The sequence below is a fragment of the Euprymna scolopes genome, chromosome 10, assembly GCF_053919585.1.
Source record: "Euprymna scolopes isolate OS-2025 chromosome 10, ASM5391958v1, whole genome shotgun sequence".
NCBI classification, from domain to species: Eukaryota; Metazoa; Mollusca; class Cephalopoda; order Sepiida; family Sepiolidae; genus Euprymna; species Euprymna scolopes.
In genome coordinates, this window is record NC_136491.1 from 93,298,697 (window position 1) to 93,317,252 (window position 18,556).

Below are 18,556 nucleotides of genomic sequence, written 5' to 3' on the forward strand. Positions count from 1 at the left end.
CAGACAGGTGTTTCTCGTGAAAGATTGGCGAGGGGGGGGCGAGGGATTGGAGCTCAGCCGAGCACTTGCTATGGAAATAACGATAAAACAAAGACAGGCTCGCACCGTCTCTTCTGTGGGAGAGAGGTTGCAGGGAAGAGAAAAGGGCATCCCCCACTAAACCACAAAGTCTATTTTGTACTCTGTCAGGGCAGAATAGGCTGTTTTTAGCAGCTCCTGCCCAGATGTGGCAGCAGTACTCCATCCTTGGACGTACTTGGCTTTTATACAGATAGAGAATTGCATTAGTAGTGAGATATCTTCTGGAGCGGTAGAAGGATCCCACCATTTTCCCAGCGTCCCTGGCAACAGATTTGATGTACGTGTTCCATTTCAGATCAGGAGTAAAGGTCAAACCCAGAAGCTTGTCAAAACATGGAGCCTCCCCAAGACGAGAGCCATCCATTTCAATTGATGCCAGATGGGGATCAGAGCGTTGATGATGTAAAGATAGAAGCTTGGTTTTTGATGCATTAAAAGTTACCAGCCACCTCTTCCCCCATTGTATCACACACTCAAGATTAGAGGAGAGAGAATTAGAGAGAACTTTGTCATTTATGGCCTTTGATGTGTTGCCATAGATGGTCGTGTCATCAGCATAGATGTCAACGAATGATTTAAGTATGTGTTTTGGGAGATCATTGATGTAGATCAGGAAGAGAGTTGGGCCCAGGATGGACCCCTGGGGGACTCCAGCATTAATACTGTGGGCCTCTGATTTCTGTCCATCAACCACTACTCTTATGAACCTATCAGAGAGAAATGATTTAATGATTGAAAAAACATTTCCAGTAATACTGTAGCTGGAAATCTTGTGAAGTAGGCCCTTATGCCATACCTTATCGAAGGCGTTTTATATATCAAGAGCAATTGCCCTGGAAAGGAAAACTTTGTCAAGAGATTCACTAATCCTATGTGATATAACTGTTAGCACATCTGCTGTAGATCTTGCAGAGCGGAAACCATATTGCATGTCACTAAGAAGGTTGTTTCTGTTGAGGTGGTTGACTATTTCTTTATTTAATATGGATTCCAACAACTTACTCATGACACAGGAGACTTATTGGTCTATACTGATGTATAGATATCTTGTGGTATAATGTTCTGAAATATTTTTTTTGCACAATTCTTTCTCAATTTAGAAATATTACCTTTGGTATATATTTATAGCTTTATATAATTTTATATTAAACTTAATTTTCCATTTGGATTCAATCTGTATATCTGTATATAACTAAACAAAAACTTCAGTTCTTTCTCTTTCTCTCATATATATATATATATATATATATATATATATGTGTGTATTTAAGTAGCATATTTTCATTTAGGCAAACATTATTATATATCTCTACTATTATATAAAAGTCACTTTGTGTGAGTATGAGAGTTTGTTCCTTCCTCATAGGTTCCCAAATGGCTGGGCCTATCTTTTGCAAATTTCACACAAAGGTAATTTATATGTCTGGCAGTGTTCTTAGATATGTTTTGTACAGAAATTCATCCAATAAGTATCGAAAATCGAAAAAATCCAATCCTGAAAATAGTCTTTCTTTCTTATAGATAAAGAATTTTTACAGGAAAATATTTTAGTTTGCACCAGCAAGGGAGATAAAATCGCAACAAATAATTTCTTAGAAAAAAAAAGCAGATTTGTTGACAACTGGAAACATAATTCAATGGTAGGGTATTCAACTACAGATCAAATGATCCCGTATTCAACCCCGGGTGTACCTTACCATTTAAAAGGAAAAAAAAATTTTTTTTTTTTATTAATGAACTCAATTTACGATAAAACATTAGTTGGCAATTGTAAGACAGTCATAGTGTGTGTATCTTCCAGTGTTTGTTTGTACACGTTTATGTAAGGAACCTTAAAGAGTGGGACCAACATCAGTGTGCAAAGTATTTTCTGGGGGAACTCTCCCAGGAATACATAGACAAAGAAGGTTCCTTGGACTGGCTCAAAAAGAGATCCCTCCACCACAATCAGCAAAGGATTATAATGGCTGCTCAAGACCAGGGATTGGTGACCAATGCATTCAAGATGGCAGGTCTCACTAATGACAACAGATGTAGATTCTGCCACACAGAATTGGAAAGTGTGAGTCCTCTAGTATCAAGTTGCAAGGTTCTTTTAGGGGATGGCTACTACACAACGAGACATGATGGAGTATGTAAGTACATCCACTGGATCATCTGTAAAATATTAAACATCCAATATAACAGCAAGTCCTGGGAACATCAACCTGAAAGAACAGTTGGAAATGACTTACATACCATACATTACGACCATGTAATCCCTACAGCCTTGAAAATGCTGCCATGAAACCTGACATAGTTATATGGAATAAGTCAGAAAGAGTGGCAACCTTGGTTGCAGTGAGTGTCCCTTATGATAGCGGTCTGAACAGAGCTGAAAGAGAGAAACGGACCAAATACCAAGGTCTCATGTATGATATGAAAAGAAACTGGAATCTTAAGGAGATATCAATCATACCGGTTATTATAGGTGCCACAGGACTTATGTAGAAAAACCTGAAGTTCTACCTAACTAATATTCTTAGTGAACCAAATGCAAGAGAGATCCAGACAATTGCACTTAAAGGAACAGCGAGGATACTAAAAAGAGCTCTCAGTTGGTTTCAATAAAAAGCAGGGCAATGTTGGCAGCTGGTTTGGCTGCCTCATACCCAGCATTACAATCTTCAAAGGAAGAAAATTTTTTAAAAAAGTAAAAAAAAAAAATGTAAAAAGACTAAGTATCTTTTTATACTTATATCTTGTGGCATATTTTTCTGAAATATTTTTTCTGCACAATTCAATTTAAAATCACCGCAAATCATTTCTTTGTTTGCATATTTTAAAACTAGACATTAATCAGAAGTGACTTTTCCAGTGCATTCATCGTCAAGTCCAAATATCAGCTGACATGATATTGTAAACAAACACAGACGAAATTTAATGAACATCATTATCTTTACTATTTTTACATTTTTTTTTTTTTTTCGAATTAGTCCACCAAGCAAATTATTCCTTGTAATATATAATATTCAATAGAGGACTGATTCTACAATAATACATATGCAATCTGCATAAATTAAAATATTGTGTTTAAGCATATTTTACAACACCGGGCGTCCAGCTAGTATGTGTGTGTGTGTCTCTCTCTCTCTGGCACTGTGTAGTGATTATCATGTTCAATCTCATTCTCAAGGATGGCATTTAATTTTAAATCATTGACAATTTGCTCTATTATTATACTTCCCACCTCATAAATGCAATATTCACACTGATTGTGTGATATACATATGATCAGGGTTTATTAGAATTCATAAACCAAAATTCTCATAAGGGAAGAATTATATATCTTAATATTTTTTCTTCTTATGCAAATAATATAAGCGCAATAATTCATAGGTTATACTAATTAGAACTTCCTTAAATTAATAGATTCAAAATATCTTCACAAGTTTTCAAATATTCAAACTAGATTCCGAAAAATATTCTACGCAAATCTTTTTCTACATTTCTGAGAAATCCAACTTAATTATAATTTTGTAAAATTTAGTTTAGATGAAGAAATTTCATCAGCAGGTTTCGATTTCATCATAGTTTTAGAGTAAATCCTTTCAAGGAACATCTCCCAGAAATCACTCTGCATTTTTTTTTTTTTTTTTTTTTTTACAGAATTCAGTTTGAATCTTTGAAAATCTATTGAGGATGTCTTGACTGTTAAATATTAACACACATACATATATATATATCAATAACAAATCATATTTCAAGATTTGAATGATGACATCATCAAAGTCATAAACTATATGCATCAATCATTTTTGAGATATTCTGTTTGAAACAGACAAGTTTGTTAGGAAAAGTTTTTTTTTTTTTGTTTTTTGTTTTTTTCCTTTTCATTTTATTTTTAGGTTATTTCACCAAATTACTTCTTGATGACATTAATCTAGTTGGTTGTTCCTGCAATTCTTACTTACCATTTACCATTCTTTGTCAATAATTATATTTTTTCTGGTAAGTGGGATCTGCAGTGCTCTACCGCATGACATCTCGAGTTGTTGCTGCTGCTCTCCTTGTTTAATATACATATCTATATTGCCTTGTACGTCTTTTCCATGTAGATTTATATTGTCGTCTATTTTATATTGTAGGAATAAGCATGTATAATTAATGGTGAATTACTCTAGATTTCCCTGACTTTTTGTTACATATTACTTGGCAGTAATTTGCATTTGCAGTTAAGTGTACACTTGTTGCCAAAATACAAAAGGCTATTGCTAACAGGATTTGACTTGAGCTTTTTCATTTGTACGAAGGCAAATAATGTATAGCAGAGATGTGAAATGATAAAGAGTTGCAGTTTTAAATTTAGCAAAGATACAAGTACTCTTTGACTACATAGAGTGGAGTGCTTGTGCAGTTTAAGGACTGTACTATTTTTTATATAGGATTTCCAAATTCAGTTTTTACAATATCTTTTGCTTATTTAATTGTTAGGTGAAAGTACAGAATAATTTGCTCCTCTCATGTTAGAAATGGCTTTCAAAATGTTATTTCAGGACAGTCCTTAAGCTATACTAGTATCTGGAGGTGTTTTATGAAGATATTATATAAGTTAAACTTGTGTACAGAACTCACAAAAATTGAACTGTAGAATTGTCTGGTCTGCATAAATCCTCCTCATTGGTTGCAAATACTTGTTAACCTGTAGAATTTCAGGTTTTACCCCAACACTGAGAGCAACTTAGTACTTGCATGCAAGGTTGGAGAAGGTTTTGCTCAGAATGCACAAAGGAATGGTGAAAAAGCAACATTGCCACTTTCACTTTATTGATTTACAGTTCTGTATGTGACACATGTTTGCTTGCCACACGCACAGACAGAGGCGACCAGAAATTGACGGATACTGATTTTGACTTAAGATGGATTTTCAGAAACCTGTTAGCTTTGATACCACCACAGTGATGAAGGGTCAGATGTTAGCAATGGTAGACACCTGTGGGGATGATATAACCTGAAGCAATTTATAGATAAGTAAATGGATTCATAATAAAGTGTAATAAAATAGCTTAGATTAGTGTAGAAATGATGAATAAAACATCTTTCATCAGTGTTCATATAAAAAAAAAAACGTAATAAAGAAAAAACTTCTCAGTGAAACTTAAAAAAAAAATATATATATATATGTAAATCCGTGTAGAAAGTAGAAAGAAAATATTTTATTACATACAAAAAGAAACCTCTTATTATGCAAATGGATTGAAAGTGGGTAGGTTATCTAACTTGCTATTGGTTGGTTTCATTTCCTTAAGTATTTGAAATAGATTAATCCTGCAGTTTTTACTTGCTACCTTTTATGTGAAAGTGTATGTGTGTGTGTATATATATATATATATATATATATATATATATATATATATATATATACACTGCTCTTTTTTTTATAGTAGGGAATTGTTTTTGCCATCCATGAGTTCCAGCTATGTGTTTAAAAGAAATTATTCTGGCAAATGTTTTTTTAAATATAAGCCTATTAACCCTTATCCTCGAGTGGCCTAAAAAAAAAAAAATGTAATCACCCGTTGAAAAAGATATATCTTAAAACAAGATTTAGATCTTGAAATATTTACTTAACACTGCATTTATAAGTTTTTATTAAATAAAATCATGGATTTATTATATTAGATTCTCTGCTTTCATTTTATATTTGAGTATGTTATAAAACATATTTTTTTTATATCAGTCGGACATGTTTCCTTCTATACACCCCAAACTATTTAGTCTACTGTCACTTTAGAAGTCACTTGAGATAATAGGTATGATGCTCTATCCCTAGCTAGAAAAAAAAAAATGGATACACATACTTTCAAAAGTACACTGGTAAGTATACAATTAATATTTTATGTGTTATATTTCAGGTGTGCTTACATATATGGATAAAATGATTAATTGTGTGTATACTATCATGACCTTACAAAAAATGATTTTTGAAATTTATAAACGCATTAATAGAGAGATTAATTTTTTACTTGAATTTAAGTTTAAATAAAAAAAAAATAAAGTGTGATTATTCCTTTCTGTTCTCAATCCTGAATTTTCAACCATGCCACAGTCATATCATTGAACCTCATCCTGTTATGATCTGTTAAAATGTTATAAGTCATTTTATGTTACTAATCTTAAGGTACACCACCATTCTCTAGATCGGCCATGACACATCTTACTGAATGTTTGGAGCATGGCGAGTTGCTGCTGCTCGTGTTGATTGCAATAGTAAGGAGTGAATGGAGTAAGTTCAGGGGACTTGTGCTATTTTACTACTGTCCGTTAAAGGGAGACTCTGTCAAAGATGTGTGCACAGTGTGATGTAAAGAAGTGAAACCTGGCCAGTGAGGGTTGAGGATATGTGTTGCATAGAAAGAAATGGTGGATATGCAGTGTGAGTACTGAAGATAGGTTTAGATCAGAAGACCAGCAGAGGGAGATTAAATCTAAAATGTATTAAAATAAAAAAAGATTTATGTAGAACAGGAGATATTGTTGGTTTAGTCTCATTGAAAGAATGGGTAACAGTTTTTGAGTGAGTAGATGTAGGACAGTTGAGGTAGCAGGGTTAGTTGGCAAGGAAAACATGGAAGAAAGCGATAAAGATAAATTTGAGAAAAAAAGGATAAATAAAAACCTAGTCAGAGATAGGTTAGTTTGGAAGTTTAACATTTGAATCCAAAAGTATTGAGAATTATAATGATCACATCTGCACACGTGATGGAACATGCTGATTAATTCACTAAATCTTTTAAGACATGCATCCTATATAAACATATTGACATTGATAAGTGTAGATATAAGTATATAAGTTCTGTGATACAATGTTTTACTTTCATTTTCTTACAAACGTATTGTTTTCGTTTTTTATTTTTTTTAAATATATATTCAGATGATGTGCTTTATTTTTATCATTTCATTATGATATGACTTAGCACTATACTGCTTATTCCTGCTAAGCTATTATGGGACTTTATCAGAAATTTGATAAATCTTGCTCTAATAATGCATATGTAATACTGATATTATATAATTGGTGTGCCCTTTTCTTATATCTTTATAGTAGCAAATTTAGTTTTATACTTTTATTGTAAGAGTTAACATAGAATTCCTACTATCGTATGATCAGTATCGTTTTTAAGCTCAACCCTTCGGACAACAAATATCGAAAAATTGGCTAAAAACATTAATTCCTTCACTCTCAACTGGGCACTTTTGTAAAGGGAGGGGTTGCTTTTTTTGCCGATATTTTTGAAAGTCATCCCCTCTTTTCAATTGACTAGCCTTAATTTAAACACTCATCACTTCTAGTTTGGCAATGAGCGCAACAGCAAAGACGTCATGTTTTCTTTCTTTCTTTTTTTTCTTTTTTTTTTTTTTTTTTTTGACTTTCTTTTCCTCCTTCGCGGTACGGGTTTCAGTTATAATAGTTAATTTTTTTTAGATGAGGGTTAATGATTTTGATTATTCAGATTACCGTTCTCATCTTGGATGTTATTCTCACAGCATTTCAACCAATGGAAACTGCATTTTTAAAACTCTGAAAATCTTTGCCAAACTCTGAAATCTGCAGAATTTAGAACTGAACCCTTTATTTAATGATAGTAAATTGTGCTCGTTCTATAAGCCATGACTGAATAGAAATGTTATGTAATTTTTTATTTTATTTTTAGTATCACTTGTAGTGAAAATTGGGTGTTCAACTCTGTCACTTAGAACTGATATTACTACACTACCATCTTACATGCATTCACCCTTCTCCTTGAGTGGCCTTCAGGTCTTGATAAGTTATGACTCCCAAGTAAAAAAAAAAAAAACTGTTTGTTATTTAATGCCTTTATCTGTTATACAACAAGTTAGGCATAAAGATTGCCAAGTTTGAAAAGATGCATCTGAAGATTACATTGATCGAAATGTGAAAATAAAATCCAAGATTAGAATAGTGGTCAAATAATACAAATAATATATATTAAGTTTTTAAATGAATCATGTTTTAGATTTCAGCTGAAATATCCGAGATTTGAAATAAATGGATTTTTATATTCTTACATTGCATTTTACTTTGATCCTTGTTGGCATCAGTGTTTGTTGCTTCGTTTTTCTTTTTTTTTTCTTTCTGATGACTGTTTCTTAAGTCCAGCTTTATTTTATTTTATGCTGTTTCTGGATGTTTGTACTTTTTTTTTTGTGATAGAAATTTAAGTTGGTCATTCATAAAATAAGACTTGAAAAGATATTTTTAGATTTAAGTGTAAAAATTTATTTTTTATTGTAAAAATAGATTCATGTGAGTTTTGTCATTAATTTGATTTATAGTCCAACTATTTTTCCAAGTTTTTATGTTGTAGACATATTTTATGGTGCGTTTTTTTTTCTTTTCAAATAAAACCTGATACTCAGTAAATTTTAATATTCTTTTGTTTTTCAATGAGATCATCTTAGATGTGTGTGTACTTGTTAATAAATCATAATAAAACTTGTTTTTACTTGTGGGATTTAATTTCTGTGAAAGTTTTCATTACTTTCTAAAATTATGTGCATTGTGTATAAAATTATATTGCTGAGATAATCACAATTTTTTATTTATTATTAGATATTTATTTTATATTGCCAATATAAAATTTCATTTATTGCTGCATGGTTTGGAATGATGGGAAATTAAGTTTTATTGAAGGATGATATCACATTTGCAAACAAATTTATATATAAAATATCTACATACCTATTTGTGTGTGTGTGTGTGTGTGTATATATATATATATATATATATATATATATATATATATATATATATATATAAACTCCTTGGATTAAGGACAATCCACTTAATTTGTGTTTCCTTTTTGAAAATTAAATATGTTTTTAACTCTTCTTTAAGTGTTTTTAATATGTGTTATTAATTATTTGTTCTTATATATATATAATATATATGAGATAAATCTTTGTGTTTTAGAAAATGAGTCTTTTTCAGAAATAATAAAATATATAATATCAAGCATACCAGATTATGACAGTAAGTGAAAAGATATATTGAAAATTCATTTAAGTTTTATTGAAGAAGAATAACACATTTATTGTCTTATACTTAATTCTTTTTATCCATTTTTTTTTTTTTTTTTTCACCGGTTCGGTCTTCACCACATTGTAAACAGCCGTTATATATAAAATGCTTGAAGCAAACTACCATACTTTTTTATTGATCTACAAATATAATTATCTTTGAGCTGTTAGGACCAAAATTGTTTTTTTTTTAATTTTTGTTTTTCTTTTTAATTTTTGTCTTCTGAATGTTTTTTACATTATGCTACAGACAAATAGATTCCTGGTTGATTCCCAATGAAAAAAAATACTAAATAAGACTAACGTATATGCATCCATTTATCTTCCTATCTGTAATATCATTATTTGATTTTTTGTTGTTGTTTTTTTTGTTTAAGATGTGAGTTTATTCAAACAGGAACTTATCGATGAGTTTTGAATTCATCAAAAGTTGGTGCTGTTATCAAAATCTAAACAAATTAGCTTTAAAAAAAATATTGCTGAATAATTTTTATATGTAACTAGATTATTCATCCCAGGATGGTTTTGTCCTACTTATATGTCCATTTACAAAGAATGAAATAAAGGTATAATTCGACTAAACATTGCCTAGAATTGTTTTTCTAATTTGAATCAAAATCCATTGCATGATTTTGATTTTAAAAAACGTTTTAAAATTTAAGGCTTAAGTTTAAGGCGTTTTAAGAAAAAAAACTGAAATTCAATTAATGTTTAATGACTATGGACCAAATTTAATGCAAATCTGAAATGTTTTAATTTTTAAATGGGAGTTTCTGCTCATATTATGTCTGCTAAAAATTCTGTAAAATACTCTAAAGAAACTGAAATTGTGAAAATATTAATTTATCTTTCACATAGAGCTTTTAATTTTCTTTGCATGAAATTATATGAAACTAAAAAATACTCTACATTTGAACCCTTACATCTAGTAGCTTTATTCCAAAAGTCATAATGATTGGTTAATTAGTTGAGTAGTGAATCATGGCCATACAACTATGTATACATAACTAACTTTATAGAAAGAGATAACCTGGTATTTACCCAGATCAAAATTGAACAAATAAATAAGTAAATGAATTTTGGCTTTATTTACTAATATAAAATCATGAATTTAATTTTTTTTTTTTTGTTGTAATATCTAGTTTGTATTATTTTTTTCTTTTCAGGTATAAAAAGGGACTCAGTACACAGATGAATTCAATGATTGATAACTTAGCAACTCAACAAAGCTGCATGGTACAACGAGTACAACAAATGATGGAAAATAATGATACAGAAGAGGATGCACCAGAAAAAAAATTGTATTTTATCATTTTATCTTTTTTGTGTGCATTTGTCTACTATTTCTATGTGTCCACTCATCTTTTTATAAGAGGTTTTGTCAATCACACCCAAGTTTTCTTCAGTTTGAAATAGAATTTTGGTCCCCTCCCCCCTCGACAAATTAGGGATTGAACCAAGTAATTCACTCCCATTCATCTGTTTGTTCACACTCTTCTCAATAACCACACCTTGGATTTTTTTAAAAATTTTGCACAAACATTAAGCATGGTGAAAGTAAATTTTTACTAGAACAAATTTTCCGGAATAACTCTGACCCCCCCCCTTAGCATTATAAAGGTAAAATTGCCCCAAAATCGTTCACTCGTGGAGGGGTACCTCGCATGACCAGCTAGTTCATCATTAAATGCACTTATTGCATAAGTTCATCTTATCAATTCTTCCTATGAATCAATGGAAACTTTATAGTAATTCGTTGATAAATAATGTATATAATAATATGCTAAGGCAATTCATGTTTGTACGTATGTTATCTTTCACACACTTAAAAAATTGAGATTGTCCGGTTAATGATTATTTGGTGTTACCAGATCATGCTGTCTGAAAATATTGGCTTCTTGCCTTAAATGAACCAAACATTGATGCCATTGCTTTTTTTTCTTTCCCTTTGCAAAATTCAATCATATTCTGCAAAAGCCAAAAACAAAATCGATGTTCCAAACTAAACACTAAAAAAAATATTTTAAGATATAAAGAACTTTAAGCATACAACTTTTTCCAAAATTACTGGATTTGGCATTAAATGACCCAAAAAAGGCTTGATATGCTGTAAAACAAAACAACCAAACAGATTGGTTAATCTGATGTTGCTAAAATAAAGATTCTGACGTTATCCGTTTTAAAATTAATCTTTTTCAAAATCAAATTATCTTGTTGCCTTTAGTACAATTTTAAATAAATGCATTTCAGAAAGTGTCATTTGTTTTAATGATTTCAAGAATAGTTAACTAATAATTTAGACAGAGTATTTATTATTTTAAAAAGAAATTGCTAAAATTTTAGATATATGAGAGACCTACCATTTTATTTAAAGAATATTTAGTGGATAATGATTTTTACTGGAGAAAAGAAATTTTTATTTTTCTTAAAAATATTGAACCTGATAGACATTAATTCAAAAGGAATGTTAATATTACCATTAAATTATACAGATTGATGTAGAAAGCATCATGGAATTTCCATGGTGTCCTACTAATAAGAATAAATACACTTAACATTTGTGAAAACTGACTTAAGCATCACTCATAATCTATTTTACTTATGCTTAAGGTATAAAAAAAGAAAATAACTAAAAAAGGAATGATCTTAAGGGAGAGGACAAAGTAAAATTAATTTTAATAAAACTAACAGTGGTATATTATTTTATTATTGGAATCCTTTGAGATGAGTAATTTGTATATTTATTTATTTGTGGACCATTATCCTCATCTTTGTTGTTTCACAGCATTTCAGCCAACTATTCCTCTGGCCTTCCTTAAGTGGTTAACCGCAACAGGATAAGAATGCCGAGTCTCTTAACTGTATCTTCAGTAATTACTACCTTCCATAGTTGTTGTCATCTCACCACGTTTTGGCCAACTAATCTTCTGGTGGGCTTTGAGTAGGATTGAAACCGCTATCTTCAGAAAATGCTCACCTGGCTCTGTGGTGCAGTGAATAAAGGCGTTGAATTTCTATGGTTCCAGGTTAGCATTGTCTGAAGATAGCTGTTTCAATCCTACCCAAAGCTGGTTAGAGGATTAGTTGACCAAAATGTGAGACGACAACTATGGAAGGTAGTAATTACTGAGAATACAGTTAAGACTCAGCATTCCTGTCCTGTAGCGGGTAACCACCTGATGAAGGCTAGAGGAGTAGTTGACCAAAACGTTGTGAAACAAAAACTATGAAGATGAGGATAACGGTCCGCAAATAAATAAATAAAAAACTAACAGTGATCATTTTTCTTTGTTCTGGAAGTGTTTTACCCTATTTATTTTCAAAGACTAAGCAACTCTTGACATAGATATAGAATCCCAGTTTGGAATTTATTAAACACACATTTCAATGTTTCTGGCTGGGTTGTATACAAAAGAGTATCTTAAATTAATATAAAAAAAAACAAAAAAACTGGCCTTTTTTTTTTTTTTTTTTTTTTTTAAGCAGCAGAAATAAATTAAATGCTCCCTCTTCTCCTCATATTTATCATGATAAAATTAACTATTCATATACATATTTTTTTTAATTAAGATTTGTAGAGCCCATTATGTTTACCAGATGTAAAATGTATATAATTGTGTAATAATAATTCTGCAAAGAGTTTGATTCATCTGTCAAATTAACCTTTTTTTACATGTTCTAATTCAGTAATAATTCTTGAAGTAGAATAGCTGTTGTAATTCTATACAACTTACTATACCTATAACTGAGGGAAATTGTGTGTTCATATCTTTCCCAAAAGTATCAGTGCAGAAATGACTACAATAAATCTAATTCAATTTAACTAGGAATAACTGATTTCATAGTCTGCAATGCTATCCATTAAGCCAATCATGCAACTCCAAAATATATTTATGTAAATGCTGAAAACAGGACTTAAGAAAACACAAATGATGTTCACTTTATGCTTTTATTTGTTGTTTCACATGTCAGAACTACCAGTATCTAGAATGCGAGAGAGAACATGTCAGTGAAAAGTTCTAATAAAGGGAGATAACTTATAACTGCCTATTATTCAAAATAAATAATTTTGATTTAACAATAGATTTACATGTAAATGATTAAGTAATCATAAATATAAAGTTAAAATAAATTTCTAGTCTTAATGTAAGATAAAAACTTAAAAATTTACATAATGTCTTTAATTATCTACATATGTCTGTTTTTTTAATTCTATTTACAAAAATGATGGAAATATTGTGTGTATTTAAATGTATTGATTAATATATTTAGGTATTGGATAATTTTTTTACATTGAAAAAAAAAAAAGAAGCACTTTTTAATGATTTGGATGAAAAACAAATGAACTTAAAAGCATACAGGATGTTCAATTAAAGATTAAAAGATACCATTCTTGTCTTGGGTGTTGTTCTAAGTAGTTTAAATAATCCCAACAATACAAATTATTAATCCTCATCTGAAAAATTCTGCAACATAATATCAAATAAGTATGAACCCAAAATAATGGATGCCCCCTCCCATAAATCTGGACACTAATCACAGTAGCTTCTTGTGTCAGTATTGCCTTGTTTGGAGTAAACAAAAAGTTAAAAGGAAGAAAAAAATCTCTTTTAAACAATATTGAAAAACATTTAAATTCTAACCCTCCTTGGAATATCCTGTCTGCTACTAAAAGCAGAAATAAAGAAAATAGAAGATATAGATGGTAATTCTCATTTTCTTAGTTTGCTTTTAGCAAGCCTATTATGTGCAGTAAGATTGTTCAGTTGAACTAGAATGGAGATTCTTAAAATGTATCCAAGCAATCTTTTCATGGCAAAAATGCTATTCAAAATTGAAGAATGACTATATCTTATAGAGATGTTTGGACTCCTCTAAAAATTGTTTACATTTAAATATTCTATTTCCCCTCCCCCCCGAAAATCAGTATATTCACTTTAATATCCATTTTACATGGTGGCATGTGTTAGACAACTTATAGAAATTGACTTCCAAACTAATCTGTCTCTGACAAGGTCTTAATTTAGTCCTCTTTCGCTTCCTCACATGTTTTTCTTCCTTAGCCTTCTCTTGCTAACTGACTTGCTGCCTCAACTCTTTTACATTTACTAATCCCAGAATTCTCATAAATTCTTTACATGTGACCAAACCAACAAAAACTTCTGCTTTGCACATATTTTCCTATATTGCCCAAATTTAATTTTCTTCTGAGGTCTTCAGATCTAAGACCATCTTAAAGACTCGCATTACACATTCATCATATTATTCTAATATCATTTTTCTCCGCAACACATCTTCAACCCTCATTATTCAGGCTTCATTTTCATACATCCTATTATGCACACATTTTTGATTTTTGATAGACTCTTTCCTTGGTCAACAGCAGTAACATTCTTCAGTGTAACAACTTTTGCATAGAACCTTAATAGCCTTGTTATCCAAATATACCACATCTGAATTTTCATCCATCTCCATTGTCTTACACATTGTGCATACAAGCTGATTATCATCTCTCAACTCACCTGTAATTCCAATGCACTTCTTGTGCATCCAAAAGTTTTTTTTTATTCTTGAGTTCATTTTTAACATTTTGATTTTTAAATCCTGTAGCAATGTGGACTGTAGTTTGGATAATGAGTAGATTTTTGTTTGGACTTATAAAATGTCTTAAGACCCATGATGACTATGAATATGAAAAATGAGTAAAAATACATAAGATGAAGATTGAATAAAAGAAATAGACATGTTTTAACAAATTTTTCATTTGAATTCAATTTAAAAGTTATGAATGTTAGAAGTGAATATATATCTTTGTTTCCTGTATGACATTAGGCCTTGTGTGTGTGTGCACACGCGCACTGCTTTTGTGTATATTTACATATGAGTTAAGAATATTTGCTCTCCCTAACATTTAAAGTCAGGGAAGCTGAGTGTAACATGTTAGCAGACTGTCCTGTGTTTTGGTCAACTGGTTGACTACTGAAAACTTTGGTTCTTTAAATGCTCAGTCATCAGTTCCAAAAAAAGTGGTTTTTACTTTGGACATAAAAAGTGATTTCTTATGCACAATGATTTCGATGTGCAGACATAAGTGAGAGCAGGGTCACATGACCGCTATTTGTGCTTCTTATAAAGTAAACTTTGAGTTTACTTTCAACAGCTTTGTAACTCTCACTTTATTTATTTTATCTTTTAGTCCTCACATTTCATGAATGTTGTGTCTGACAGATATAATTTTGGTATATAGTTTGCATGATTTTGTACATGCTGTTGGTCAATTAATAGGATTGAGATGTATGTTAGTCTAATACCTCCATTATAGAAATTTGAAAGTTCTCTTTGAATAAAATGATTTGCATCATTAGCATTATTTCTTTTCTTTTTTTTTTTGTGGAGGGGGGGGGGGTAGTAGACTAATAATTTCAACACAAAATTTATGCAATTGCGCATTTATTTATAGTAAACAACTTAACACATCTTTCATGTCTGTACATATTCCCCTTTTTATCTGAATACCAAATGTAGTTTGCATTTATTCATACTTTGGTTAAAACTCTTTATTTAATGAGTGTGAGTATGCATAATATTTTTGCTTATTGTTTTTTTTTTTTTTTTTTCTTTATAATTTCAGAATGGTGTTATCAGAAGTGATTGCAGATTTTCAAAATGATGTTATTTCAATCTGGAATGGACTGTCTCCCTTCACACAATATGTCACTATTGGTTTTGTGATCTTCCTACTCCTCTTTGCAATAGTGACTCGTTATTCATCTTCTGGCAAAATTGATTTTGCAGTATCAAATCAGTGCGAAACTGGGCCATCAATATAATAATATACATCACAACATTTGAGACTGTCAAATCTTCCTATCAGAAAAAAAAAATGAAAATAGAGCTACTTGTGATAATGAGAAAATGTTACCAATTTGTTAATACCATTCAAAAGAGAAAAAAAAAAGAATTGTCTCCTGTAACAGCCAGCCTGTAATGGGATCTACGGTGTCTTGTACTCAAATTCTGCTCATTTTACCTGTTTACAAATGACCGAGTCTTTAAAAAGACTCATTTAGTTTTATGAAAATTATAATAAAGAAAGCAAATATTTTATGAAAGAACATCTCTGCCATTTCAAATGTTCAATTAAAGATTATAAATTTTATACAAAGCATTTGAAAACTGTTTGCTAATGTGTCTATGCTGATGATGATATTTATAATGGAAATGAACTTATTCAATCTTTAATTCGATTCCTTCATCATTTTCTCACAGAAAATAAAATTTTATGGTTTTTCCTTTCTTATGTCCCTCCCCACTTTCTCTTTATAAAATATTTTTTTGATTTTACATTTTCACCACTATTATTTTTTTGGCCCCCACCCCCCACTTCATTAAAACCTAGTGCTGTTCAAATGGTGTCATTTTGATTGTTGTTGCCATGTGGAGTCTTGTTTTATTTCATCAAAAAAAAAGAAAAGTATCTTTAAAAATACATCATCGAAATTAAGAAAGAACACGCTGTCAAAAAAATGACATTAAAAAGCAAAGAAAATTTATTTAATTTTTGGTGTTCTTTCTGTTTTAGTTTCTTTTCGTTTTCCCTTTCCTCTAGTTGTGTGTATTAGGGAAGTTTGAAGTATCACCTTTAATATAACACAATAGTACCCAAACATTTTTCCACTTTTTTTTTTTTTAAATGCAACTGTATCAAGATGGTCGACATATTTCTGTCATATGGTTTTGAAGCACAGTTCCATTATTTCCGATTGTGGAGCGTACTATTCTCTTTATTTTAAGTTGAATTCTTCAAGTGCTCACCACCATTACTCAGCAACAGCAAGCTAGGCAATAACAAAATATGGAAAAGAGAAATCAAAAAGTAGCCATGAATTCTTTATTTCCTCATCACATTTGTAATAAAAGTAACTTATTTCATGTAAACAATTCCTTGCGTTCTTTTTTCATTCATGCTTATTTATTTGAAATTGCTTCTCCATTGCTTTTTAACAATGTTTATACATGTTTAATTTTGTTCATCATAACGTGTGTGTGTCTATATGCATTTCCGTTTGATCACTACCAAACATGTGATAATGAAAGGCAAATGAGAATAGAAGAATATGTGAAGCACAATCTCTTTACAATCACACGTTGTTCTGTGTTTTTTTTTTATGAGAAAATAAGTATATGATGTTAAGAGAAAGATGTATTTAAAGTATATATCATTCATTGTCCTTAATGACTTTGTTCATCACAATATGGATTATTCAATATAAGCTTTAATAATCTTTACAGTTTAACCAGGGTTGCAGAGTTTGAATATGAGGTAAGACTCCTAAAATTCCAAAGATTCTAACTTCTAAAATATCAAAATATTTGACTCTGACCTTTTTTTTTTTTTTTTTTTTTTTCAAACTGTTGATTCTTTGAAAATTAAAAATTCCAACTCTGACTCTTAGCATCTTTACAAGTCTGACCATAACTCCCTTCAAAACCACTAATTTTTCATTCCTGGTTGTTATGTTAGAATCCACATCGTCAGTCTGGAGCCCTTATTTTTCTCAGCACATTGATCGCTTGATAACCATTCAAAGACATGAAACGAAGCAAATATGTTCCACCTGCCATATACCTGCTATATTCTGAACACCTTGTTTTTCTGGACTTGGATTCATTGATACTCTGACAGGTTATAACTGACTTTGTAAACACCTACAAATTTATTAATTATCTTGCTAACAACCTTGACTGTCTTTTTTATGTTAATGTGTCAAACACAAATCTGTAAATAATACATGACTTTTAGAAACATTTTTTTTCATGCTCACAATTGCTGAAGCATGGAATGAACTACTTGCTTCAGTTATTGGTTGCTTAGACAGCTTCCTAAAATTTACCAAAGCTAAAGCTGATGTCCCCCTGTACATATACATGCACTTTTTATTAATTGTACATAATGACTTCAATTTTGCAGATGTTTGTGACTATTAACATATAGAAACACAGGATGCTCATTATATTTGGCGTTAAAGTTCATGAAATTTCCAAATGTCAAAATATGTAAACATTTTATACTACCATACTTTTAATAGGTAACGTGGTGAAGTCGTTATTAGTCATGGAAAAAGTTTTTAAATAAGTTTTTTTTATCATAATTATCAGTCGCGGTTTGTTTGTATACAATCCAGTGTCCGCATCACTTGACCAAATGTCACCAAACTTGGTCAAAATATCAGGTATGGTCTAACTTAGAACTGATTTAATTTTGCTATATCTATGCTAAGGTCATGGAAAAAGTAAACATACTTTTGGCGATAAGTTTGGCTCTTTTCATCATAGAGATTCTCTATTTGCCCATATTGTAGTAAATCAAATCCCACATCTTATATGATTGTTG

At 30.6% G+C, this 18,556-nt stretch overlaps 1 protein-coding gene across 2 annotated transcripts in view; it reads left to right on the top strand.

The window, feature by feature from the left end:
- LOC145286136 (uncharacterized) overlaps positions 1-17,103 on the top strand; it is a 539,596-nt gene extending 522,493 nt beyond the window's left edge. For both annotated transcript variants that reach the window (XM_080134856.1, XM_080134858.1), the window contains 2 exons: positions 10,329-10,463; positions 15,794-17,103. In XM_080134856.1, the coding sequence (XP_079990982.1) occupies positions 10,329-10,463; positions 15,794-15,992 (334 nt within the window). In that variant the 3' untranslated portion in view covers positions 15,993-17,103. The remainder of the gene's footprint in view (positions 1-10,328; positions 10,464-15,793) is intronic.
- The last annotated feature ends 1,453 nt before the right edge of the window (positions 17,104-18,556 follow it).